This window comes from Brachyistius frenatus, unplaced genomic scaffold (assembly GCF_029030835.1).
Source record: "Brachyistius frenatus isolate BFR_SWC_R1_liver_20210118 unplaced genomic scaffold, ASM2903083v1 Contig_8, whole genome shotgun sequence".
Classification (NCBI taxonomy): domain Eukaryota; kingdom Metazoa; phylum Chordata; class Actinopteri; family Embiotocidae; genus Brachyistius; species Brachyistius frenatus.
This window is the reverse complement of record NW_027210607.1, coordinates 3,668,830-3,696,745: the sequence shown is the minus strand read 5'-3', so window position 1 is coordinate 3,696,745 and position 27,916 is coordinate 3,668,830. Positions and strand designations below refer to the sequence as shown.

General features: G+C 41.7%; 2 protein-coding genes across 2 annotated transcripts; one reads left to right on the top strand and one right to left on the bottom strand.

The window, feature by feature from the left end:
- Positions 1–557: 557 nt before the first annotated feature.
- Positions 558–8,608, top strand: polr1b (RNA polymerase I subunit B). The gene is made up of 15 exons (XM_069689925.1): positions 558–1,079; positions 2,336–2,503; positions 2,605–2,751; positions 2,845–2,977; positions 3,089–3,225; positions 3,498–3,721; positions 3,816–3,987; positions 4,696–4,867; positions 4,958–5,239; positions 5,347–5,480; positions 6,298–6,468; positions 6,557–6,713; positions 6,793–6,989; positions 7,076–7,326; positions 7,467–8,608. The coding sequence occupies exons 1-15, from the start codon at positions 903–905 to the stop codon at positions 8,347–8,349; spliced, it is 3,405 nt and encodes a 1,134-aa protein (XP_069546026.1). The 5' UTR covers positions 558–902; the 3' UTR covers positions 8,350–8,608.
- Positions 8,609–8,613: 5 nt separating this feature from the next.
- nanp (N-acetylneuraminic acid phosphatase) lies at positions 8,614–11,618 on the bottom strand. Its single transcript, XM_069689922.1, has 2 exons — positions 11,514–11,618; positions 8,614–10,065 (listed from the first exon to the last, which is right to left on the bottom strand). Exons 1-2 carry the CDS (start codon positions 11,601–11,603, stop codon positions 9,424–9,426), a joined length of 732 nt encoding a protein of 243 aa, XP_069546023.1. The 5' UTR covers positions 11,604–11,618; the 3' UTR covers positions 8,614–9,423.
- Between the last annotated feature and the right edge of the window lie 16,298 nt (positions 11,619–27,916).

The window sequence follows — 27,916 nt, the reverse complement described above, 5'->3', positions numbered from 1 at the left end:
GTATGAATGAAGAGCTCCTTCGCCGGGTGCGGTGGCGCGCGCCTGTAATCCAAGTCCCCGGGAGGCTGAGGCTGGAGGATCGTTGGAGCTCAGGAGCTCTGCGCTGCAGCGGACTGTGCCGATCGGGTGTCCGCGCTAAGCTCGGTATCGATATGGTTCTCCTGGGGGAGCCCGGGACCACCAGGTCGTCTAAGGAGGGGTGCACCGGTCCAGGTCGGAAACGGAGCAGGTCAAAGCCCCCGTGCCGCTCAGTAGTGGGATCGCGCCTGTGAATAGACGCCGTAGTGCAGCCTGAGGAATACAGCGGGACCCAGTCTTTTATACTCTTCTACAAACTACTGGGACAACACACACCATCAAACACCAACACTTTACATCTTCCAGCACCTTCAACACTCATTATCGAGCTTCTCTTTTCCATTAAAACCGCTGCTGTATGTTGGTCCAACAGCGCCTCCACCTGGAGGACAGGAGCAATGGTACTTATTATTTAATTAATTCTATGGAATAACTTATTTTTTTGATAAGTTTAAACAACTCGTAAAAACTTTATGTTAAATAATTTGGTTGTCTTTTTTTGTGTTTTATATTTCTAATAAGTTTAAATCCATCACAGTAGTTGCATAATCACCTTTAGCAGTTTTACTTTGAAACTAATCAGAGCACACGTCGATTAAAATGAAGAATTCTACATTTCTCAATATGCAGAATATACAGCGGCTATTATGACGTAAGAAATACACAACAGAAATGTTAACGGACACCACCAGATGGCGCTGACAGCATCAAAAGAGATGCATCCTGCAGTTAAACCAGCATTAAAGCAGCAGAAGAAGACTTCCTTTCCGGTGTAAGTGATATGCACTTCCCGTGTCAGTGTGCCCATGTGGTAAACAAGCACCATGGACTTTTCAATGAAGTGGAGTAAAATGCCCAAAGCTCCGAGTCTGAAGAACCTGACGGAGGGAAGGTTTGGCGAGCTGAAGGACACGCAGCACGCTGCTGTCCAGGACCTGACCAAAGCTCACATCGAGTCCTTTGACCAGGCGATGACCGACGGGCTGACCCGCCTCGTGCAGGTCAGTCAAACTCTCTCTTCACGAAGTTGTCAACAATATAAGAAGTATTCAAGTAATGATAATACTCCAATGTTAAGTTAAAGTCCTGCTTTTTAAACTTAAGCAAAACGTGTACATATTGTCAACAAAGTGTATTTAAAGTAAGCAAAAGTGCACACTCTGCAGTAAATGCTCCTTGTCAGTGTTTTATACCATATGTGATGTTTTTAAAAAAAATTAATATTACTATTGAATTTATGTGCGTTTTAATGCTGTTGTCTTGTGCTTATTTGAACTACTTTATGCACTGCTGTTCAGTTGTATCTACAGTGATGCTTCATATTTCATAAGGTTCTGTGTTTCTGTTTTGTAAGAACCATGTATCTCTGAAAACCTCAGAAAAACAGAGCATCTTCCAGAAAATCCAAGTGGGTTTTGAAATAGTTAATTGACCTTAAAAAGTAGAGGATTTTTCTCAGCCCACAAAAGAACATCTAATCCTTCAGTTTATCAGAAACATTCAAATTCAAAATCACTAAATTTAGATATTCGTAGTTGATACTAGCAGGAACAGTATAACACCTGTCATTTTAAAAGTAACTAAAGATGTCAAACAAATGTAGTGCAGGAACTTGTCCAATATTTGCCTCTGAGATTTAGTGGGGTGGAAGTATACATTTGTATTAAATGGAAATACTCAAGTAAAGTACAAGTACATCAACTTGTACTTAAGTAGATTATAACACTAATATAATAAGGTCATTACTAACCTCCAAGTACAGTGGCTTTTCTTAAAGTTAATGTCAGTTGAGACTCATGTAAGTCATGTTAACTTTTTAAAGTGGACTGCAGTTTGAAAATTAACAGGTAGCATACATTGTACTTATATCTTTAATGTTAAAAGCTCAAAACTTTTTATATTAAATATAATTTTATATTTAATATAAATTGCTTGTCGACCATCTAAGACATTCAGTGAAAGCAAATAAAGGAGTCCCTGCTGCTGCCTTTTCTTTGGTCATTATGTGAACAGCTTTTTTTCACAGCAGCCATTTTCACCTAAAATCCAGAACCACAGGGGAAGCAGGGTGAATGAAGAATGGCTCAAAGTGACCCAGAAAGCACAGCAAACAGACAGGGGAACCAGATGAACGTCTTATTACTGTTATCAATTCCACCTTCACTGTTCCTGCTCTGACAACTCGGTTTAGTTGCAGTCATGCTCGGCCTGCGTCTTCTCTTTGGTAAAGTTTCCTGTAACGTGACGTGTTCCTCAGGCCATCCCGCCGCTGGAGTTCACGTTCAAAAATGAGAGGATCAGCCTCACGTTTGTTGAAGCCGCCATCTTCAACCCGGTGGTGGCCAAAGGGTCCATCTGCAGGGAGATGAAGGTGTTCCCGGCCGAGTGCAGGGGGCGACGATGTTCTTACAGAGGAAAGCTCGTGGTAAGACAAGAATAAACCTGCTTTATTCTTCCAATTCACTGCTGACCTCCTGACATGATGACACATGTGTCAGAGCTTTGATTGGATGCGTGTCCTCTCAGGCAGACGTCAACTGGGCGGTCAACGGAATTCCCAAAGGCGTCATCAAGCAGTCCCTGGGTCACTTGCCAATCATGGTGAGGTCCAAGCTGTGTAACCTGCACGGCATGTCTCCGAAGCAGCTCGTAGAGCACCGTGAGGAGGCAGAGGTGGGTTTGGTAGTTCCTCTGGTAAACTGAGCAGGTATTAATTAATCGCAACCCGGTTACTGATTGTTGTTCAAACTCCATTTAACTACACAGGAAATGGGAGGTTATTTCATCGTGAATGGAATTGAGAAGGTTATCCGTATGCTGATAATGCCGAGAAGGAACTATCCGATCGTCATGTCACGACCCAAGTGGAAGAGCAGGGGTCAGGGGTACACTCAGTATGGTAAATACAACCTTAAAGATAATGTACAGTCACGGTGTAAACGACTCTCACTTAAACAATTAGAGCTGCATGTTTATTAAGATGGACGTCATCATATTTTTCTTCTCACAGGTATTTCTATGCGCTGTGTGAGAGAAGAGCACACAGCAATCAACATGAACCTACATTATCTGGAAAACGGGACTGTGATGCTGAACTTCATCTACCAGAAGGAGCTCTTCTTCCTCCCACTAGGCTTTGCACTGAAGGTATTAATCAGGGTTAACCCTGTTTTCTTTATTTTCAAATCATCACAATGACACCAGTTATTACTGCCAGAAACTGTAAAAATAGAAACTAATGTCAGGGTTTCAAATTTCCAACAGTCCATGAGGTGATCATGTGCACTTCAGGCTGAAACTTGAAATAGTGATATTTCAATTTTCATGATTTATTATAGAACATCTAATAATCAGCAATAGTAAGTATAACTCTTCTGGTGCCGTAATAATAACTGCTTATTTTCTCTTGTGGTCTTCAGGCCCTGGTGGACTTCACAGACTTCCAGATCTACCAGGAGCTGATCAAAGGCCTCGAGGACAATTCCTTCTACAAGACCTGTGCATCGGAGATGCTGCGCATAGTCTCGGAGGAGGGCTGCACCACCCACCGCAAGGTGCTCAACTACCTGGGAGAGCGCTTCAGGGTGAAGATGAACCTTCCTGAGTGGTACACTAACGAGCAGTGTGCCAACTTCCTGCTGAAGTGAGCTCTCAGGACACACGCAGCAACACACTGTAATATGTTTTCTGGTCCGTTTAGTAAAAGGACTTGTTTGTTTGTGTTCTGTTCAAATCAGTGAGTGTGTCTGCATCCACCTGAAGTCCGACGCGGGGAAGTTCTACCTGCTGTGTCTCATGACCCGCAAGCTTTTCGCATTTGCCAAGCATGAGTGCATGGAGGAAAACCCCGACAGCATCATGTGTCAGGAGGTGCTCACTCCTGGTCAGCTCTACCTCATGTTCCTCAAGGCAAGTCTTCTGAAGTTGGGCCCGGGACATACCGCCTGCCTGTGTGGTTGGCTGCTTCCTCACTGTTTGGCTGCGGCTCACTCACGAAAGAATGTGTTAGACATTCAGATGGAGCCTAGACGTCGACAGTACAGTAAAAGTTGTCCGTTTTAAGTAATGTTGCTGGTATGACGTCAGTCTCACTATCAGCAGATCTTTTTCATGTCTATTCTTACTGGAAGCGAAGTGCATCACATGTAAAAGAGGTGAGACAATGAAATTCCAGATGAAGCGCTACAGCAGCGTGACGCAACGCTTTTCTCTCACAGGTGGCGCGTTGCTGCTCTAAACTGTTAACAACAAACATGATCCATCGCGTACGCAGCGTGTCCGAGCCCTCAAACAGTCCGAGCCCTCAAACAGTCCTCACCACTGCTTGTACTTTCTCTTTCTCATGAGCTTGTAAAGATGGAATTATTAGTACTTGGTAAAGCAAACATTAAATTAGTATTGTCATGGATCAGTTTTATCAAACCCTTACAGAAATATTATAGTCATGTTTTTTCCCTTTTATTGAAGAAATCATCTATTTTTTACAACAAACTTTCCACTCTGTGGAAAACTGTATATTGAACTAAAGCAGCACATTTCTGTTCACACATTTGAAATGGCAACATCAAGTTTAATTTTCCATTTAAATCTGAAGTCATAAGTGATTTGTTTTCACAGGAGCGGTTGACTGCATGGTTGGTGTCCGTGAAGCTGGCCTTTGACAAAAGAGCCTGCAATCTGACCGGAAGATTGCTCAATGAAAATGTGATGAAGATGTTCAACATGGGCACCGATTTGACCAAACCTTTTGAGTATCTGCTGGCCACTGGGAACCTCCACTCCAAGACAGGTGCGGCCACCTGAGCTGAGTGTGACTCCATGTTACGGTTCAAAAGTTCAGTTCATCCGTTTAAAACAAATGTCCTCCGTCCTTCCACAGGTCTCGGCATGCTGCAGGACACGGGCCTGTGTGTCGTGGCCGACAAGCTCAACTTCATCCGCTACCTGTCGCACTTCCGCTGCGTGCACAGAGGAGCGGCGTTCGCCAAGATGAGGACCACGTCTGTCCGTAAGCTGCTGCCCGAGTCCTGGGGCTTCCTGTGTCCGGTCCACACTCCGGACGGAGAGCCGTGTGGACTCATGAACCACATGACAGCCAGCTGTGAAATAGTGGCACCCACGCTGGCCACCATGTCGCTGCCCGCTCTGCTCTGTTCACTCGGTGAGCACTAACTCCAGGCAACAATTCTACAAACACACAATGGACCGAAAGGAAGTCTGTAAGTTGAAATGTGTTGTTTAACATCTTCCCTGTCTCTGCTGCCTCAGGTGTTACTCCAGTGGATGGATCTCCTGGCCTCGCCTTTACAGACTGCTACCCTGTGATCCTGGATGGGGCTGTTGTAGGCTGGGTGGAGGCCGATTTAGCTTCAGCTTTGGTCGACTCACTGCGCAGGTTCAAGGTACGTTTACTATAGAAGGCATACAAGGTGCAATAAAAACAGTTGAGAGACTTGGTGTTGCGTGTGAATGCGGTGCACCAGAGTGACGCAGGGAGAAGATATAATCTTCACGAGGAAGGATTTCTAGTTACATTGCTTGATAAACATCAGCTCCTGAGTTACACACATTGTGTGCATGTGCAATTTCACAATGGATCTGAAACTTGAGAAGAGAGCGACCATCAGAATTTGTGTTAAAACTTTTGGGGAACAGAAAGACGTCACAGGGAATCAAATCTGGTGAGAACCTTGTGTGTTTTGAACCCACTGGGAGCAGACATGTTGTCATGCTGGAGAACCAGAGGGCTCCGTGTGGACAGTTTGACCCTGAGGGATGAATTCACAGAGTACAGCCCTGTGAATGAATAAAAACCCACCCGGTTGCTCCGGACGTGACGCGCCTTTTTTGGTCTTGAACGTCCTGCCCCTCTTGAAAGAGGAACACGAGTCACAATACCTCGCCCAGCTGTTTCCTTCATTGCTGTAGACGTTCCGAATCATTCCGTTCTGTTCCGGCCTCCGTTGCCGATTTACAGAGCGGGGCACAAAATCTATGTGAAATAGCGAATGTTCACGTACCAGCAGTCACAAAAACCTGCGTAACCCAGGTGCTGATGTTGCTCCAGCGACGTAACTTGGATTACTTAGTCGGGAAGGTTGCAGCTTCTCCTACTCTGTGCATGTCACGGTGCTGTGATCTCTTCAGTCGCCCCTTGTAAAGTGTCACCCAGCCATATTATTTGTGCGAAAAGCTGATGTTTACAACAAATATTTCCAGGTGCTAAGAGAGAAGAAGGTGCCTTCCTGGACAGAGATTGTTCTGGTTCCTAAAACAGGAAAGGCCAGTTTATATCCCGGCCTGTTCCTCTTCACAACATCGTGCCGCATGGTGCGCCCCGTACAAAATTTGGCTCTGGGCAAGCAAGAGTTGATCGGCACCTTTGAACAGGTACGTGTTGAATTGTAATTTTAAAAAGATGATATGGTGGTTATGAGATTTACAGTATACACCTGACATTTTTTCTGTCTTTTTTCAGCTTTACATCAATGTGGGAATCTTGGAGGAGGAGATTGAAGCAGGAGTAACCACACACCAGGAGCTCTTCCCTCACAGCATGCTCAGTGTGGTGGCAAGCTTCATCCCCTACTCAGACCACAACCAGAGTCCCAGGAACATGTACCAGTGTCAGATGAGTACGTCGCAGGCCACCGTTAACACTCACATACACACGGTGGAGATTGAAATATTTCAGTAACCTCGTTCTCTGTTCAGGTAAGCAGACTATGGGCTTCCCCCTGCACTCGTTCATGGATCGCTCCGACAACAAGCTGTACCGGCTGCAGACCCCTCAGAGCCCGCTGGTCCGGCCCCACATGTACGACCACTACAACCTGGACAACTACCCCAGCGGCACCAACGCCATCGTGGCCGTCATATCCTACACAGGCTACGACATGGAGGACGCGATGGTGAGTAAAACACAACGGTCCTAGTTCCACTCTCCTGACATGAATGAATATACGATATGAGTCCTGACCCACTGCGATTGTTTTAGATTGTGAACAAGTCATCGTGGGAGAGAGGCTTTGCCCACGGAAGCATCTACAAGACGGAGCTGGTGGACCTGGCAGACAAGGTGAGGGGAGAAGACAGCGTGGTGTTTGGGACCAAGCCAGGTGACCCCAAAGTCAGTGACAAGCTGGACGCGGATGGACTTCCTCACATTGGGTCGACACTTCAGTACGGAGACCCGTACTACAGCCACATCAACCTCAACACAGGCCAGGCCTCCGTCACCTTCTACAAGTAAGAGTCAGAATAATGTTCATCATCAGCTCCACACTTTCAATCTGAAATTAAGATTTTATTTTCATCTATACGTCTAAAAAACCAAATTCAGTAACATTGTCGATTTAATTCTGAACTTTTTCCTCTTCTGTTTGTAGGAGCCAGGAGCCCTGTGTTGTCGACAATATAAAGATCTGCAGCAACGACACTGGATCAGGCCATTTTAAACGGGTCTGCATCACCACGCGAGTGCCACGAAACCCCACCATCGGAGACAAGTTCGCCAGCCGCCACGGTCAGAAGGGCATCCTGAGCCGCCTGTGGCCCACAGAGGACATGCCCTTCACCGAGACCGGCATGTCCCCGGACATCCTGTTCAACCCGCACGGCTTCCCCTCTCGCATGACCATCGGGATGCTCATCGAGAGCATGGCCGGCAAGTCGGGCGCCCTGCACGGCCTGAGCCACGACGCCACGCCCTTCACCTTCTCCGATGAGAACTCAGCGCTCGAGTACTTCGGTGAAATGCTCCGGGCGGGAGGCTACAACTACTACGGCACGGAGCGGCTCTACAGCGGACTCAGCGGTCAGGAGCTGGAGGCCGACATCTTCATCGGCGTCGTCTACTACCAGCGGCTCCGTCACATGGTCTCTGACAAATTTCAGGTGAGGACCACGGGAGCACGAGACAAAGTGACCAATCAGCCGGTGGGAGGGAGGAACATCCAGGGAGGCATCCGGTTCGGGGAGATGGAGCGAGACGCCCTGCTGGCTCACGGCTCTTCGTTCTTGCTCCACGACCGGCTCTTCAACTGCTCGGACCGCTCCGTGGCTCAGGTGTGCGTCGACTGTGGCAGCCTCCTCTCGCCTCTGTTAGAGAAACCGCCGCCCTACTGGTCGGCCATGCGCCGCCGCCAGACTGTCTGCACCCTGTGTGGGAAAAGTGACTCCATTGACACGGTGTCCGTTCCTTATGTCTTCCGCTACTTTGTAGCTGAACTCGCTGCAATGAACATCAAAGTCAAATTAGATGTGAAGTGAATTTTACAAGAAGAAAAGTACAGATGCGTAGCTTATATATTAACCGGGCACAATCCAGAGAAAACTGTCAAACTTCTTTTTGTGGGTTTTGTTTTGTTTAAGCCACGATGTAAGAACCGCCAGCTGAGATGTTTTCCCTGTTGAGGGTTTTTTTTATTCATCAAGATTTTGCAAAAAAGATCAACTATGTGAGTATGATGATGTTGAATCTTTTAATGTACAGTCACTCTGAGTGTTGAATAAAACTGGTGTGCTACCACTGCTCTCTTCTTTAAGTGGATTCCGATCCATTAAGAAAAAGTATGACTATAACTAATTAAAAGATAAAGTCCTCAAATAGTATTGGAAACATTTCCTAAAATATCAAAAGAAAGTGTGACTGATATATTACAAGACTGGTGGCACAAGTTAAGGCTGGCTGATAGATATTTTATCATATGATAGAGTAGATTTCATTTACAGTCTTTTCTGGGTTCCAACAGCTACATTACAGTAAAGTTTCATGAACTTAGCAGACTCTGCTCTAGCTCCTCTTCCTCCTCTTCCTCCTCCTTCTGCTTCCCATCATGAGGATCCTTCACTCTGCCACATTCCCTTAAGGAGTTCAGACACCGATGGAGCTTTTGAATCAATACAAGTCGCTTTTTACTGAGGTGGAACTAACTTTACCATCAGTATATCATTTATTTGAATATTTAACAACCTGCTGTGTTTTACAAACGGTTTATGGAAAATAATAATGTGAAGAGCAACTGTAGTTTTCATTCAGAGTAAAAAAATATTTCCTTTTGAAATGTAGTGGAGTATTTAACAAGCTGAAAATAGAAATACTCAAAGTACATGTTTTTAAAAAAAAGAATTGTACTTAAGTTGAGGATCTTCCACCACTTTGTATAATAGTCAATACCCGAGTGTCCTGGCACCAGGCTAGTGTTTAAAATCATTTTAAAATAAAAAAAAGTACCCCTGTTGAAAGCTGAAAAATTATCATGACAGCCATCTTTAAATTAAAAAATACCCACAACATCCCACATGAAACGAAAGTCCTCATCATTCAGTCGTCACCAGTTGTCCTCACTGCAGTTGTGCCAGAATACGCGGCAGGTCCAGCACAGTGGGGATGGTGTAGTCTGGTTTCACTGAACCATCTGACACAACACCCTCTGCACTGCTAATCCAAACCGTGGCTCGTACTCCGGCATTAAAGCCCCCCTGAATATCTGTGTCCAGAGAGTCTCCCACCATAACACAGTCCCGGGCCTCCACCTGCAGCATGTTGAAACATAACGTGAAGATGGAGACGAACGGTTTCTGTTCTGCATGTTCTCCCCCGACCACGATGGCGTCGAAGAACTCCTCACATCTGACGGCCTCCACTTTCTCTCTCTGGGTCTGGGTCTCCCCGTTGGTCACCAGCAGCAGCTGGTATTTGCTGCGCAGCTGTTTCAGAAGGTTGCACACTTCAAGGGACAGACAGAGATGCTGCAGGCGACTGTTTTTCCACAGGTAGTAGCACTGAGCTGCCAGAGAGGGCGTGGAGCGACTGCCTACAGTCTCCTCGAGGCTTTCCTCCCAGTGATGCACACGGACATCATCTATGGATCTGCCAGCTGAGGGGTCAAAGCTCTCATGGAAAAGCTTCTGCTTGAACTTGTCACAGATGCTGCGGACGGTTTCATCATCGAGGCCCAGCGTTGTCTTCAAAAGCTCGCTGGTCTGGAAGGTTCACGCAAAACAGAAAATTGAATTTAGTGGTTTTCTGAAACAGTGCAAACAGTCAATAGTGGGAGAAGCCCGGGGACTGAGGACTCTTTAAGTGAGTCTGGGTTATAGCAACCTGCTACTATGTGTAAACATACATTTCTGATAAATAAATAAATAAAAGTAGGTACAAGTGTTAATAGCAGTCAGATCATTTAAAAAATAATAATAATAATAATAATAAAAAAAAATCACATATTTGATTTTATTTCTGTCAACCAAGCTACTCAAACTCAATCACAAACGGGCCGGATATGAAGTTCACTGGGGTCCGCACAGAATATCTTCTCAATTAATGGCTACAAATAACTCTTAATGTTAATACATATTAATACATTGGATAAACTAACCATGTACTTTTCTTTTATGTTATCAATTTCCGACAGCAAAATACAAGATGAAAACAGTAAAACAGTACAAGTCTGGTTATGATAGTATGAAAACTATTCCAAGCTGACATGAAGGGCTTATAGCTGGTTTACATCCATAATTGTTAAAGTCAAAAACTGTGAAACAGTATCCAGACAGGCATCTTAATGCGGGCCATGGATTATATCAAATGGGCTTTATCCATTGATCCATGTGAGTTTGAGTAGGTCTGTTGTGGACTGTACTTCAAGCCTATATGCCTATTTTCTATGACTATCAACGCCTGATTGTTTTGCAGTAAAAAAGAAAGAAAAAAGATGAGCACTTTTAGGCATTATGCGTTGAAATGATCAAATATGTGCACAGGGTTGCTGGTTACTTAATATAGAGATCATAAACTTTTTCTGGATTCGTGACTTCCTCTAAAACCCCATTCTGCCCTGGAGACAAGTATTCATATCGTGAAAGTAAAGTAATAACTTTACAATGTAAAAACTCCATTACAAATACAAATCCTGCTACTTCAGTAAAAGTGCATTTTAGTAGCAATAAAATACATTTCAAAGATCAAAAGTGTAAATACCCTAATTATAATACAGTGGTATATTATTGATTTGCATGCTTATTGTTAATGCATTAATAGGTAAGCAGCATTTTAATGTTGCAATTTGTCTGTGGAGCAAAGCTGGTTCACTGTGACACAGTCATGGTTGCAGTCGTATCTCAGTCCTACATTTACAATACAACAATGTAAAACGCCCCTCACGGCCACCGTACAAAATGCTATTCAATCGACCAGGAAGTACTGAACACAGCATATGCCCAGTTTTTATTTGAACTGTCGCTTAACTGAGTCATTAAAGCAGCCCGAATCGACCACATTCAATGACATGTTTCTTCATGTTTTTAGAGAAAGTTACCAACAAGTCGACGGTTTTTTTGTTGTTGTTGTTGTTTTTTTTGGCTGGCGTTACAAACTGCCTGCGGGAGTGGACTTCAAATGCCACACGAAACACGTGCAGACTCGACATCACCTGGTGTATCGCCACCGCACCGGCGCGACTCGTTTCAATGAGCGTGTTGTCCAAGTCAAACAGGATCGCCTTCACAGCCGGGTCGTCCATTACGCTGTCACTCCGCGTTCACGCCAAAACAACGCTGGTCGTTTGCGGAAGTACTGCCGGCTGCACAGGGGGCCGACGGGAGTTGTAGTTCCAGTAGATATTTAACACGTGTGACTTTCATCCTCGCGGTGGCGCTATTAGATCAAGATACAAACAATTCCTGCCAGCAGTAAATTCAGCTCTGTACACTATTTCAACCGACCCAGTAAGGAATTAATACCTTAAATTTGGCGCAAACCTTTACTGCGTCACTTAAAGGAAATGCAGCCTAATAACTAGGCCTGCATTTGTAAACAAAACTACAAATGTACAAATGTTACTTTTTCAAATATTTAACCTTAACGTTAATTTAAACAAATGAAAAATCGCAATAAAATTGTCTAAAATAATAATAATAAATAGCCTAGTATTAATCATAAACACTGAAACAATAAAAATCATCACGGGAATATTAAAGTCATTATTGGCTCCAAAATGGAGTTGTTTGCCTTATTGCACTGGGCTTCATGCATCATTTTCCATTGAAACGTTTTCTCTGATTACTACACTTTGTCTGTTTCCTGCTAATTTCTCTACAGAAACTAGGGGATTTTTTTTTTTTTTAGAAAGGTGATGATAATCAAAATGAACGGGAAACCATTAGTGTCAACCTTGACCAAAAATAAATGCCTTGCGTGACAGTGGACTGTGCATATTGCCAATTCGAAACACATATTCCGTGACATAAACTCTTTCAAAATAAAACCAATTCTCATGCAACCTGTCCTTTAACTCTATCTGTCATCTGGCAGTGAGCCAGAGGTTCATACGCAACAGTGTGCAGGCCTGTTGCACGATACTGTACCAAACCTAATCAGAAATCACAACAATACCTTCCCTCATTACCTGAGAGCATTCTGATTTCAGCTCAGGTGTTTGTGTCTTTAAGAGAAAGGTGGCCTCATTATTTCAATCACTAAATTACAAAAATGCCAGAGATAAATTATGAATCAAGAAATGGTGTAAGAGGCCTAACCTGCTATTATCTATCAGAACAAACAACACCTGTTGCTTGCATGCAAAGGATATGCTTGTTCAGATGACAAACATTCAGCAAATAAACTCCAAATGTTTTCTTTTTAAATGCCATGAACTTAAAAGGGGAAGCGAAACATAAACAGTGGATGTATGAAGAGCAAACTCACAAGTGTAAAGATGGAATTTCCCCTCTGATGTGGAGGAGGAGAAGGAGGAGAAGGAGGAGGAGGAGGAGGGAGAGAGAGAGAGAGAGAGAGAGAGAGAGAGAGAGAGAGAGAGAGAGAGAGAGAGAGAGAAAAAGGAGGCAAATTACTTCCCTAACAGTCCTCCTGTGACTCTTCCAAGAAAGTGGGGCCTGGTGTCTTTGTCTGCATGACACCATTCCTCTTTTATCTGCATGGGTGGCCGTGGCTGCACAGAGTCACACGCTATTTCTCAGCTGGGCACGAATCCCCCTTAAAGTGGAATTAAAGTCGTCATTCCTCTTCTTACAACCTCTTCGTAGCAGGAATATAACACCCGAGAATCTTTAATATGTCTTAATTTTCCACTCATCTATGAGGTAATAATGACCCTCCTTCTTTAGATTTGGAGTGTTGTCAGGCCTGGATGGGACCAGTGTAAGCCATAGATACAGGTGAGTCTTCAGGCCATCAGAGGAAGGAGCTTATTAGTTAGGAGTCAGAGGATTTGCCTGCTCTGACTTTTATTGGCCTGTCCTGAGCTCTACGTGACAACAGACATATAATAGGAAGTGTGAAGGTCATCAGATGTGAGGATTCTTTCACACAGAAATAGTTCATCTGCGTCACTCTTGACCAGGTGTCACCAAATTCATTATCTGCGATCATTGAACTGCACTAAATATTTAAAAACTCTTTAGTTTAGTTCTGAGAGATTTGGATCAAATATGCCGGCGATGCTGCTGCGATAACTTGGACTCAGTTGTCCTCTTTGAGGGTGCTTCCCTCAAATCCTGAAACCTTACCTCTGACACACACACACACACACACACACACACACACACACACACACACACACACACACACACACACACACACACACACACACACACACACACACACACACACACACACACACACACATAGATGTGAGATTTTATCATGGGCAGGGGAATGTATGAACTATAGTCTAAATAGAGAAACACTGGTGTGCTTAATGGCAGGTTGGCAACCTGCACGTACACACAAACAAAGACAACATGATCTGGGGCAGGATGGTGCCTCTTCAGGCGGTTATGCAATGCTCTCCACGATCAGGGAGCGATATGCTTTTCTGAGAAGCTAATGTGAATTGTGTGTTTGGGGCCTCCAGCGTTCTCTCACTCGTAAACATTGTGTCAGATCATGAGTTTGATCTGCTTAAGTCACTTGTGCCAATGGTGGCAACTTGGTGAGTCTGAAAAATTATAAATCAACATAAATGATCCATTTTGTTTAGTTTTCGTGGACACTGTGAGTGTTCCCGCTTATGAAAGACCTCCCTTGCCAGGAGCCCCCGTCTCTGTGCTGATACACCTGAGTTCTCCTGACCGGCCACTGAACCAGCGCAGCAGCAGGGAGGGAGGCAAGCTATGTGTGGTCACTGGAGTATAGCACTGAGAACCCAAACCCTGGAGGATCATCTCTCCACCGTCCTGCCCGGGACGATGTGAAGTCAGTATCCACAGTGAAGCATGTGAACTTGTACTACACACACTATGAGGATGAGATTCTTTTTAGACACTCACGTTTTAGGCACTCATGGATGTGGCACCGGTGTCTGAATTTGTTTAGTTGTGAAACAAGTTTGTCATCCATCAAAACTATAAACTGTATCATACAAATACAGTTCTCAAAATCTGAAATTAGTAAGTATTAGTAATGTGAAATTAGTAAATTCTACTGTTGTTTAGTAAACAAAGTATCTTCCAACCTCGCCCTTTTCAATGAAGGCTAAAAACCTTTAAAGAAAGAAAAAATATCTTGGAAAAAAAACTAAAAACAACAACAACTATGAGGTTTGTTACCTTCAAAAACACTAGATTCCACAGTTTCCATAATGCACCTCTATTATTCATAAAGTCTCCCTGCCTCTTTCCACCTCTTCCAAATCCCACACCTCCAATCTTTATCATAGATTTCATTTTGAAACTTTTTTCTTCTCCACGCTGAAGTCATGTCATCAGAGTACTTCAGCTACATAATGCAGGTAAATGAATATATAAAGGAAAGACACAAACTAAAATAAAGGTGAAGAACAACACACCAACAAATGTGCCAAATAACAACACAGTTGGAGGTAAAATGAACTTCAAGAGAACTTTATTATATGCATAGTCATTAAATAAAAAGTCAGAAAGTCAAAATAAAAAGTGTCTTTTCATCTTATAAGTGCAATTTCCATGTCATACTATGGCCTAAATATATCTAAAAGCATTGCGTAATTCATGTTTTGAAAGTAATAACTCAGAAAATGATAATTTTTTTCCCTCTTTTATTTATCAGTCTCTCCTTCCTGCAGCAGGGCCACAGAAAAAAATCCAACAAATTGCTGACAGATTTCTGAAAAATTGTCCTCCTGCTTCACTCACAACTTAACTGCCATCAACTGATCCCTCCGTTCCTGGTTTGTGTTTCAGCGGGAAATAAATCACGTGACATAAATGAATCAGGATGTTAATTCAAACTTAAAAAAAATTGCTGTGTAATTGTGACTTGAAATAATAATAATAATCTATGACTCTTGATTTCTGTCAGAGACCAACAAGTTGCAACAACCTCAGGAGCTCTTTGGCAGTGCTTTGCTGGCATGTCAGTGACAGTAATTATAATGTCCCAAGAGAAGTACATAAACAGCAAAGTCGGATCTGACAGAAATGTCTCTTAAAGACACAATAAACTTCCTTGAAAAGTAATGTTTTTTCTTTTTTTTACTTAAAAATAAAACACTATCATCTTTCAAGGTGTATTTTTAAAGCCAGAAATCTTATTTTAACTCTTAACTTGTGGTGATTTTGGTTAAAGGGACAGTGAAAATGTAGCTCTTTATACTTATTGACACATGTTTTTGTTTTTTTTACAATTTTAGATTACTCAGACCTCCAGCACACTCCATACACACTGATATAACAGAATAGGACTCATGCTGAGGTATGAGTAGCCTGGAGTAAATTGATACGAGCGTGCGTGTGATGGAGCTCCACTAACCCGGAGGAGTTGCACTAGAGCTTCTATATCACGTCACTGTATCCCAGTGGTGCAATTTTCAGGCTGACTGGATGAAGACGAGATGGGACAGGTTGAGACAGCTGACTGGGTGAAGCGGAGGATCAGAGGCTTGATGTTTCGAGGAAAACCACACCACAGACACAACCTGCGACTCGGGTGAACTGTAGCCTGGGAAAACCAATTTAATCTCATATTCTGAGTTCCAACAGTTCTGTAGTAAAAAATGTTAAAGGGTCTTTATAGTTTTTACAGTTTTAATCAATAGGTCTGGAGCTAAATGAATGCTTTATAAGAGCTCGGTTGTTTCGGGACACTGCAGGTTCAAGTGAGGCTAAAAAAATTAAATGAAGATCTAAATTCAACACTAGAAACAAAGTCGACTTCAGAGCCAACAAGCTGTCAGCTGAGTTTTGTCAGTAATCTGCGACTTTTGTTTCCTGTGTCATATTGAAACTCTGACATCATGGGTTTGCACACAACATTTATTCTGGAAAAACCCTTTGTGCCAGGTTATTTTGGAATGTTTCAATCAATTGACAGCAGCTCTGCTCTTTCAAGAAGTCCCGCGATTGCTCAAACAAGGTTTGAAACATGGAGCTTTGAAGTTGAACATAAAGTCTTACAAAATGTCTCAGTTTATATCATAAATGTCTACATGTAAATCAGTGATTTTCATCAATGTTGTAACCCAAATCTCAGGGATAATATGACAACTGACATTAAGCACGCTAAGAAATGTTATGCAATACAAAACAATTTTTTTCTTGCTTTCCTTAATTATTGTTAATTTTCTGTGAATTATTGGATATTCTATTGGAATTTAACCATTCTTTTTATACATTAGCCTAATTTTCACGAGACAAAATTTGAAATGGAGATTATGCTCTGGAGAACTGAGTTAGTTCAGTTAATTGTGTAGGAAACGGATGTCCAGAGGAACCTTCTTGAAAGAACTGCACCAATTTTTGTCATTCAGTGTGTTTATATGCACATTCAAAGTTCAGCTTTGAGTCTTTCTTATTTGGGATGACATTTAGATGGAACATGAGAAACCTGATTCGACAGTGTTCATGTTTCTGATCACGTGTGCGCAGGCGTTTCCTCAACATCTCAGTCACTCATTTCTCTAACAACAAGGATCATTCAGAAATGAAATGAGGCTTCCTGGTTTCCTGGTTTCTATTGGAGTACTCCATCTAACAGAACCAGAATCAGGCCTCATCTAGATTTCTGAAACCAGTGCTCCAGTGTCCTCTCACTTCTCATGTTTTTGTGCAAAATAAAGCAACTTGAAGCAGCCTGATCACCTAACTTAGCATACAGAGTGGAAACAGGAGCAAACAGCTAGCCTGGTTGTGTTTGTCTAACTTCCAGCTGCAGGAGCATCTCTAAAGCTCACAAGTCAATAAATTATTCTATTTGTTTAATCTGTCAAAAAACTAAGAAGTAAAAATGTCAAGTTGTTGTTATGTTTTTTGGGCACACAGTAACAAATGACCGTGAGGTTGCTGGGAAGCAAATGGAGACTCCAGGACGTTACAAAGCCTGTGTGTCCTTCGCCACATAAATTATTCTTTTTCACTACTTTTTAAAATTTCTGAAGCTAAAAAAGTAAACTATTAAAATGTCTCCAGATTTAGCAATCTGACACATTCAACACTATTAAACCTTTTAGAGTTGGTAGAATACACAGATCCATCATCTTCTCTCTTCTTAAATCTTCCTTGCCATCTGCCCCTGGATGTTTCTGCAGCTCTCTGTTAAAGGATGAGAAAACAAACCCAATCAAGTCCCCCCATCCTTGGCCCTCTCTGACTGGATCATTGTGTGCGAAGCTGAAATACAGGGAGTGGAGAGGGCAGACGATATGTAGCTGCTCGACACTTTTCCATCTGAAGGTTTCTATTTTTTTAATTCCGCAGGGAGGAGTGTTCATGACATGACGTGCACAGTGTCAATTGCAGAGGTTTAAAAGAGGCTGTCAGATGGAGGGTCTGGCGTTGACGTGGAGGAGACATGACTCCATATGGATTCTGTGTGTCATTCCCACCTGTCCTTGTATACATGAGGGCTCACTGTGAGATCATCCACCCGTCACCTCCAACATATAACTTTGGCAGAAGAGTCAAGAAGAGGAAAAGTGTTTCCTTTTTCCTCAGAGAATAAAAAAGTGCTTCAAAGCTGACATTTAATAGTCTGTGTTCTTTCTGTTCATTTTGTTTCTCCGTATCTCCACTCTGTGCAAATTTGTGAGATGAAAATCATTTAAATCAATCAAATAAATGATTGTTTATCAGATTGAAAGAAATCCCCTTTACCTACCTCTTATGACCCACTTTTAGTTACATAAATCTTTGCAGGTACAGCTGGTGATAGTTGGAGTAACTCCCATACTGATGAAGATTTTGGTTTCTGTTTATAGTGCCAAATATTTGTGATACAGTTCTGAACATGTTTCTTGTATTGGAGGAACAATTGACCCCTATAAGGATTTATCTGTGCTTTACAGTGTAAGTTTATTAGTTAAATCATAGTTGCGTTTAACAAGATTATGTAGTTAATAATGAGATGGAAGTTGAAATGAAATTCTTAAGAATCTGTGAAAAATGATTGTTCTCCAGATAAACTTAGAAATGGATCCTAACCTCTGACAAACACTGACATCGTGTCAATGTAAATAAATGAAAAAAATTAAAGTGGCACATTATCAGTCATTTATATAAAACTGATGTAAGTTAAGATTGATTCATAAAAGATGTGTCACCTTTGTTAAAAATATCCTTTGCCCTTGATTTGTTTCATGATGTTTTGGGTTTAAATTTGAACAGAAATGACATAATGGCACGCACATGATGCAACAACAGGGTTGTGGTAATTTGGATCATGCATGGAGTTGTGTTTCTTGTGCGTCCTCCGCCTCGGGGAATAGTCTGCCAAAATGTCTTCTTTTAGCGGTGACTATATGGCTTATTCCATTACATAATTGGATCAAGTGGATTTTGTTTCCATGGCAATAAAGCAAGCATTCTCCAAACTGTACGAACCAGTACCATTGCAAACGGGGTACAGTACAGGCTGAGAGTGAAGTTTTATATATATATCTATATATAGATATATAGATATATATCTACAGCACATGAAGGGAAGACACATAGGTAATTTTAAAGATATTCTTTTGTCTAATGCTGGTGAATTACATTCCACAATGAGCACCCTGGAGGTCTTCTAACAGGCCTCTCTCGTGAAGCAGGACACCAGCTGCTGATAAGGGCTGCAGACAGACTCCCCGGGGACACTGATAGCCAGACCCTTCTTTTATCTCACCTGGCTGAGAGGAACGGGGCCTCTGACCCAGCCCGCAGAAGCTCAAGGGAACCTTTGTTGTCAGTATGGCGGCACTGACGGACAAAATAAAGAGGCCTTCTCTGTCCGGCAGGCATAAACCTCCTCCTCTCATCAGTAACATCAGTAACTCTGCTGCTGCACCACAGTTACACCTGTGTGTCTGTCTGTCTGTCCGTAATGGGGGCACAGCTGCAGTGTTTATCTGCTGAGGGAGATCAAATGATCAGCCCTGCTATGGCCCACTGAGTTTGCACATCATAGTATGGTAATAATAATAAACTATTATAGCATGTCGTCCTCGGAGCAGAGTATGCTGAGTCTTAACGGACAGCAGTGGTGGAAGAAGCATCCAGATTCTTTACTTGAGTTAAAGTACCACTGCAACAATGTAAAAATACTCTATTACAAGTAAAAATCATGTGTGAGAAATCCTACTTAAGTAAAAGTACAGAAGTATTAGCAGCAAAACATGTGGTCCCTCTGACTGATTATGTATTACATCATTAGATTATTAATACTCAAGCATCAGTATGGAAGTAAATCTATTTTTCAAAACTGCAAACATCAGGTTAATGTAATCAGGAGGAGAGTAAGCCATATTTGCTGTGTAGATCGTTTGTTTTATTTTGCTATGAATCATTGTTTGCTTTTATATTGATTTTAGCATGGGTGGTTTTATTTGCATTATGGTGTTTTATTTGCATGTTTTTTATAACCTAAGACTTTACCAGGCATACTATTGGACACTACTCTTACCTCAATGAGGCTCTTTTTATCTAAAGGGACCAATCGTGAGTGCTGGCAGTACCCAACTAGCCAACAGCGTCGCAGGAGGGCTGGATCTCCCCTCCCTCCCAGGTGGACACCAGTTACTGGAGCCACTATAAAAGACAAACTAAAACACAAAAGGCAAAGGCAAAGCAAGCAGCACAGCAAGGGGCAGAGAAGGGCACGACAGAGAACCAGGAAAAATGGCCACGGAACGGAGCAGGACGTAAAGATGACAGGTGGTGGTGTCACTAGTGGTTGGAGGAACTCTGGAGAGGACGAGTGACTGAACCAGAAGAGCCAGAAGAAACAACCACACCTGGACTCCCCTCCCGGTGGCAGGCTTTTACCTGGTGTTGAACTCTTTTTCATTTTGTAGTAGTTCCTTTTTCAGCTGGACTTTTAGCTCTTTTTAACCTGTTCTTTTTATTTCACTGGAATTTTAACCTCTTAATTGTGCAGTTATTTTAGGTTTTTAGATTTTAAATAAACAGTTTTTACTATGCTTTAATTATTATCTCCCTGCTGCTCTGCCCCCGATTTGAAAAGAGCCTGTGTTTTTATGGAGACCTAGACTCCTTAAACTAGTTGGCATTGTCAGGCAACTTTTATCTTCTATCTATCTCATTGTCAAGTTTTAGTAAATTATTTAATTTTAAATCCCCTCCCTACGGGGCTATCATTAAGATCTAAAGTTCTGTGACTGCTCTGCTCTGCTCTGCAGACAGTTTGTGTTGCCATGTCTTGTATCTGCTTGATTAATATGATTAATCAATGATTAATGATTAATATGAATATGATTAAGAGAGGACACTGGACTTCTTTTTTTTTTCTTTCTCAAAGTTGTTCTTTGCATTTCAGAACCATTGATCAACTCTTGCTCTGCTCTTTTTGAGAGTTTTTACACAAGAGTGCAAGCCCGTCAATCAGTTTCACTCTTATTTAAATGAAATCTTAAACAAGTGATTTGTGGGATTAGTTCCTCCAAAAACAAAGATTGTAATACTGCAGTATTACAGCCATGGGTCATAGAGCCTAAACCATTTAATTGTATTAAAAATATATCTTCTCCTTGTCCTCCTGCTCCTTCTGATCTTTCTTGTCCAGCTGATCTTTCATGTTGAATGTGAGCTGCTGGAAAGAGAAAGACAGTAAATATTATATTGTACTGAACTGTGAAAAGGTCTGAAACAAGCTGTTAAGATCCAACATGCTGTTGTTGTGAAGTAAAGTGATCAGCTGAGGCAGCGTACCTGAAGCTGGTTGTTCCTGGAGTTGAGGAGTTGGATCTCTTCCTCTTCCTCGTTGGCCTTCTTCCTCCACTCCTCCTGTTTTTTAAACAGTTGATCACAGAGTGGCTCCTTCTCCTTCTCCTGCACTGTCCTCCTCCATCTTTCATCACTGTGAGCCATCTCCCCTTTGAGTCTCGCTTCCAGAGTGTCACAACAGCTCTTCCATTCCTGCTCCCTCCTCTTCATCTCCTTTTCTGCATGGTATTGACATTTGCTTTAGTACGAGCTCTCCGTTTTCTTGTGATCTTTTTGAAGAGCTTAGCTTTCTGTTTGAGTTCTTCTTGGAGAAGTCATGATGTCATTGGAGCAGTCTCATCATGTGTTCTCACTTTCTGACAAGGCTATCAACAGCTGACCACCATCTAATGGATTTTCAACAACAATAAAGTTATTGTAAAAGCACTTGCAAAACATTCCCCTGATATTTTTTGATAGGTTAAAGCACATAAAACGTTTTCCTATTGCTCACAGGGACTCCCTGAAGCATAAAGACTAAAACTACCAGATGGCCTTTTAGCTCAGTTACTGTTCTCAGAAGAAAAAACTAAGTTTATACACAAATCTGTTTTTAGTTTTTGGACTTTTGTTTAATATTAGATTTTTGCTGAGATATTGGATCATTTAAACATTCATTTTAATGAAACCATGTGAGAAGTTTAGAGGGGAAAAAGAAATCACTGTTTGATGGAGCTGTTAACAACTCAGAGACATCTGAAATGTGACCCTGACTATGCACTGCCATTGACGTAGGCCTCAGAAGATAAAAAGGTTGAAAAAAGCTGGTTTAATCTTTAAAGAAAAACATTTGTTTATATTATCCATCGTCTCAAATCTAAATCTGAAAAGTAACTAAAGATGTCAAATAAATGTAGTAGAGTAAAAAGTACAATATTTCCCCCTGAAATGTAGTGCAGTGGAAGTACAAAGTAGCATCACAGAAATACTCAGGTAAAGTCCAAGTACCTAAAAATTATACTTAAGGACAGTTCTTGAGTAAATGTACCTTGTAACTTTCCTCCACAATAGGAAATCATAATGTAGAATGATAAATATATAGGCGTTAATATAAGTAAAACATGACAAGGTGGGAAAGTGTAAAAGCATCTGGAATGTTTTTGAAACATTTTTGACATCACAGAATTTGACCAAGATTAGCATAAATATCTCTGTCAGAATTTGAATTTCTTTCAGCTAAATGTGTTTTTTTTATGGATCACAGCTTTACTATTCTGGTTCACTCTCACCACGCTCATCAGCCTGTTTCAAGCTGCAGCTGTTTTCAGCAACAGAAGCTGATAATCCCTTCTACAAAAGGCAGACAGACATGTCACAGGAGAATGTAGTGTGAATCTAGCATCTGGTGGCTAAATTACAATATAGGAGTTGGTCGACGCCAGCACAGAGCTAAAACCTGACTGAATATTGGACTTGTATTTGTTGATTGCCCACAAACATGACTCCAAATAATTGAAAACATTTCCCTATTTGTGCTGCATATTTCTGTAAGTGACTCCTTGCGAACACATTTGTCCACAACAACTTTATAGAAAGCCAAACCATCAATTGCATATAAAAGTGGATGTAGCTTCCAAATCTGAAAAGTGAGGCCAATGCAAGAGTACCTTGATGTACAATACCACATGGTATCATTTGCTAAAGTCACTCCTTTTATGAGTGACAGTTTGACAGGCCCTAAGGACAGTCAGGTTTCCACTATAGGTCGGTGAGGTGTAGTGTCCTCGGGTTCACAATCAGATCGAGTCAGATCATCCATATATTGTCAAACCTGGAACGAACCTTACCTGACAGTATGTTCCCACCATAAGGATGGTACATTTTTATATTATTTCTTTTTCAAAGATTCTGTTTTTAGATGCCGTTAACTGAGCATTTTCTCCACAGACTACCAGCGGCTAACAGCTTAGCCCTCAGCTAACTTGAATGAGTATGAAACATAGACTGTACATAAAAATGGATGTCAAGTCCAGGCCTAAAAAATGAAGCCAATGTGGAAGTGCAATAATATTTTATACCTATGTATGGTCAGTTGCTATGATATGCAATTATACACATAGATTAGATGCTTCATTAGTATGATGTGTTGAGATGAGCTCTGCCATGACAACATTCAAATGCTGCTCTCATACCTTTAATACTTTAAGTACATTTGGCCGACAGTACTTATGTACTTTTACTTAAGTAAGATTATAAATACAGGAGTTCTGCTTGTAATTGAGTATTTTTTCATTGTTTTATCACTACATAAGTAAACGATGTGAGTATTATTCCTTATCAACCACTGCTATCAACATTAGAGATGAGTGTACTTTCCGAGAATGTGTGTCTGTGTTGGTGTGAATAATGTATAACCTAAGGCTGCATAAAGTACATGTAGGAGATGATTTTAGGATTTAGATCATTTTCCATGACTCAGGAATTGTGAGTCAGCTGTGTAATGATGTGTTGGGACTTGGCTTCCTAAGGGATGCGATGGTGTGCTAGTAAGCTAATGATGACCCGGACGATGGTTATTGCATTATGTTAGTGAGTCAAGAGTAAAGATGTACGCCATGTTAGGAGTGGAGATAATTGTTGGTTCTTATTGCCTAATCCTGCCACTGGATTATGTTTCTCATGACATGTCTGTATAGTATACAGTAAATATGTTTAATGTTTCAGGTTGAAGCCCCACTGCTCTTTCTTTCTGTTGTTGCACCTGCAGACTTGACAGTTTTAACACCAACAAAGCCATTGCAGGTCAATGCTTTCCTGTTTTAACCTGATTTGAGGATGAAACTTTATCCAGAACAGACCACAGGTGAACTCATTTTTTTTTTTCTTTGCTCAAAAGGATCTCGGATGAAGGTTTCCTTGACGACTATTAATCTTAGGATCTTTGAATTCCTCAGATTAGGGCCAACTGCATTTCCTTCTGTATATTGTTTCTGGTGTTTCTGGTCAATCATAATAATCTTCCTGCTTTTGACTTAGAAATTGTAAGAAAAGTAGGTTAAAGTGTAGGGTATAAGATTTCCCCCCATTTCTCTACATCCAAAACCAGGAAGCTTATGAATGGTTTGATAAAAAGAGTCAGACAAAATGGCACCACAGTGTTGTTTACTGTACTGATGGTTATTTTCCAACCAAACATCAAAACTGAGCCAATTGTGCAAACACAATGCCAGCGTTAAAAATAAACATGTGGTAATATCGCATATGCAGGTAGACAATCACTTTTCAGTAAATATGTCAGATGGTGCACGAGGGTGGGCGGGGCATAGAGACCGTGACAAACACTATGTTTTATTTTGTCAACCTCATGCACAAAGTTTCTTCTCTCTTCCACTTGCGGTTCGACTTGAGGTGCATTGCTTAATATCCCGGGGTGAGACAGAGGTTTTGCTTGTAAAAACATACAGTCCATTGTGATTATATTGTTGTATGAAGGTAGAGTCACATCATACTGAAATGAGCTCCACTCAAGGTAATGGAACAATAACAGTATGATGACACAACAATATTGAACATGCAGTACTCCCATCATCGTCCTATTTGATGAACCATTCTGCATTTTGTTATTAACCTTTGACCTTGTGTGTTGCAAGTTCCTCTGGTCTTCTGTTACATTTACGCTGCGTTGGAAGAACGAAGGTGGACGATGTTGACATCAATTAGCAACGAGTAAACAAAGGAAAACAAAGGTGTGTCACAATGTTCGTGGGAAAGTGTTAAATTCAGCACACACATGTGAACACTGAAGAAGAGACTTACACAACACAATGGGAAGCTATCAATGCCGCCATCAGCAGGCTGATAATTACCAAACACCTCTTTCAGTTGTAGTGGAGGATGAGGCCCAGCTCAAGTATCACTGAAAAGACCTCGATCAAAGGGATTACACTCATTTAGTGGCTCTCAGTGAGACACCACAACTTTAGCATTTGGAAATCAAATGTGGCTGAATTATTATTAACAGTGATATCAACCCAGCAGAGTAATAACAGAAGCCAACAAATACTTTCTATGGAGAATAGGAACAGAAGGTACTGTCTCCTCAGGGCACCAGTTTGAAGTCAAGCCAACAAAAACAGCAACATGAAGCAAGAAGACCTATATTTTGGAGAATCTTGATGCTCATCTTGCATAAGAGGCATTATCATGTCCAACTGGGCACAAGCTCAGGAGCCCAAAGAGTCACAAAGTCAATTAAACGAACAAGAGACCCAAAACCAGAACAAATAGATGCCAAATTTGTCAAAACTACTGAGAGCTGCAAAATGACGATAGAGAATTTTAAGCTAATCACAAATAGGCAAACGAAAACAAAAAAATGACCAGAAAGAGATGCACACTGACCACAAAAGAATGCAAAGTCACCAAAAAAAATACTCAAACTGACAACAGAGAGATGCAGAACTGCAGCAAAAAGAGAAAAAACTAAAACAAAAAGACACAAAAGGATCCATAAGAGATTAAAAATGACTGCGAGGAGATGCACAAGTACCAGGAGGAGATGCAGGCAGACCACAAAGAGATGGAAGCGACTTTTGATATATATTTTTTGATTAAACATATAGGTTTACCTAAACCGGAAATGTGGAGCTTTTGTCCCCTCCTTGTGCCACTAAAAACACTGTGTACACATGCTGACCACATGCTACCACAGTCTAAATGGTGGACAAATTATTTTAGCATCACAAGCCCTGCAAAATGACTAACTTTAGCTATCACTGTGCGATCCATCCATTCCAATAATATTTGCATAGGACTAAATAGGAAGTTAGCCAGATCGGCTGGTGGGAGTCCCTGGTGCACGTGCTCTGCCCGTAGAGCATGTCCAGTTTGCATTCATCCAGCGAGAACGGGAGTGTCTCACCAGACACCAGATCTTAAAACTGTACACTGTGAAATACAGAGGCAGGCAGTGGTAGGCTTAACCAGCATTGTGTGAGCCCACTTGATAAGGACTAGAATATAATTCAGGCTCATTTACATGTAAAAGTGGCGCACCATAGGTTGAAGTCATATTTTGTATGAGCATCTGGCCGGGGAGCTCCGAGTGATGCCCCAGTGGGAGCTGGGAAATGTTACTGGGGAGAGGGATGTGTGGGCTAACTTGCTTGAGATGCTGCCACAGCAAGCAGACCCCTGACAAGCGGAAGAAAATGGATGGATGGCACTGGAGTGCTGGGGATCAAACTGTCAACCCCGTAATTATCCCCCGCTACAATCAAAGTAGGCCACCCAAACATTCTTCACAAACGTACCTTAAAACTAGTTTGTTGTGTATAAATTTCCCTCAAAATGAATAAACCTTTGGTCTGATTTTACTCTATGTTCTGATACAAAGATACGACAGAATCACATTCTGCCAAATTAGCCTTAAGTTAATTACTTTAAAATGTAAAGTACAAGACAGACACTGCTGAAAGTTACCATCTAACAGACATTTATAGTGACCGGTGTTTTTTAGCCAGGTGTGAGGAATTCCATTATGGCTTTCACAAAACCCTTGATAGGTTGATACCAGGTCAACGCAGGTCTAAAGTCTCAGTCAGGTCCAAAACTGTTGATGATCTGACTTTCATGCTGAGTCGCTCTTTGAAAAAATGCTCCCTGTAAGCATTTTTCTGTTGGACTGTCACCTCCTGAGGTGCAGAGACAACCCTTCAAGCTCTGTCCCACTGAGCTGAGCTCTTCAGCAAAAATCTTCATATCTATGCAAGCTATCCCTTCCTCTAATGTCACGGACTGTAATTGCAGCTTCTGAAAGATTCTTTATTAGATATTGCGCAGCTCTGTGAAATCCCCCCCTCCCTCGCTTGATCTTTTCGTGAGAAGACGGTACAACAGAGTTGTCGGGGCAGAGCCGCCGCACGTGATGGTTGCACTGTAACAATAACTAGTCGACAGCTCATCTTACCACTGAACAGCCTTGTCTGCTCCCATCTTAAGAACAGCTAGGGCCAAGCCCTGCTCCTCATAAATCATATGCAGCGTAAGGAGCATTTACAAAGCAGGCAGCTCATACTGTTAACAGCAAAAAAACTCAAAAATGCATTTTGTATTTTGATTTAAAAAAAAATAAAAAAAATAAAACTAAACATCTAAACGCTCCTGGTGCTAATTTCAGAGGTGTTCTGAATGTGTTTGGAGCTGCAGAGCAAATCTCCCAGCCGGTGTGTTTATGTGCGTACGTGTGTGGTTCCAAGAGTCCGAATATTACAGAGCATCGCGTGCTGCTGCCGCTGCAACCTTGTCCATCTAGTTTGGTGTGTTCCATTCAGCCTGATACACACACTCAATTACCTGGTTACAAACAGGAATGTTAACTTCAAAGAATGTCGATGCCAAAAAAAAAAAAAAAAGCATGCAGGGCAGAACACAGAGAGACTTTTATGAATGGCAAAAACTGTTCTCACATTACCATTCATAAATTTGCCTGAATATACATACATAACAAAGAGAGTCTGGTCTGCAGAGAGAGAATGATACAACAAGCTGCAAAATTGTGAATATAAATGACTTCATGTTTCTTTTTTGGGGGCACTTAACATCTCTCAAGCTAAAACAAGTACACGACAATCTTACAGCTTGCTTAAATTGCAATGTTATTTTTTCCTCCTGAGAAAATTGCAATTCTAATGCACGGTAAATGGTG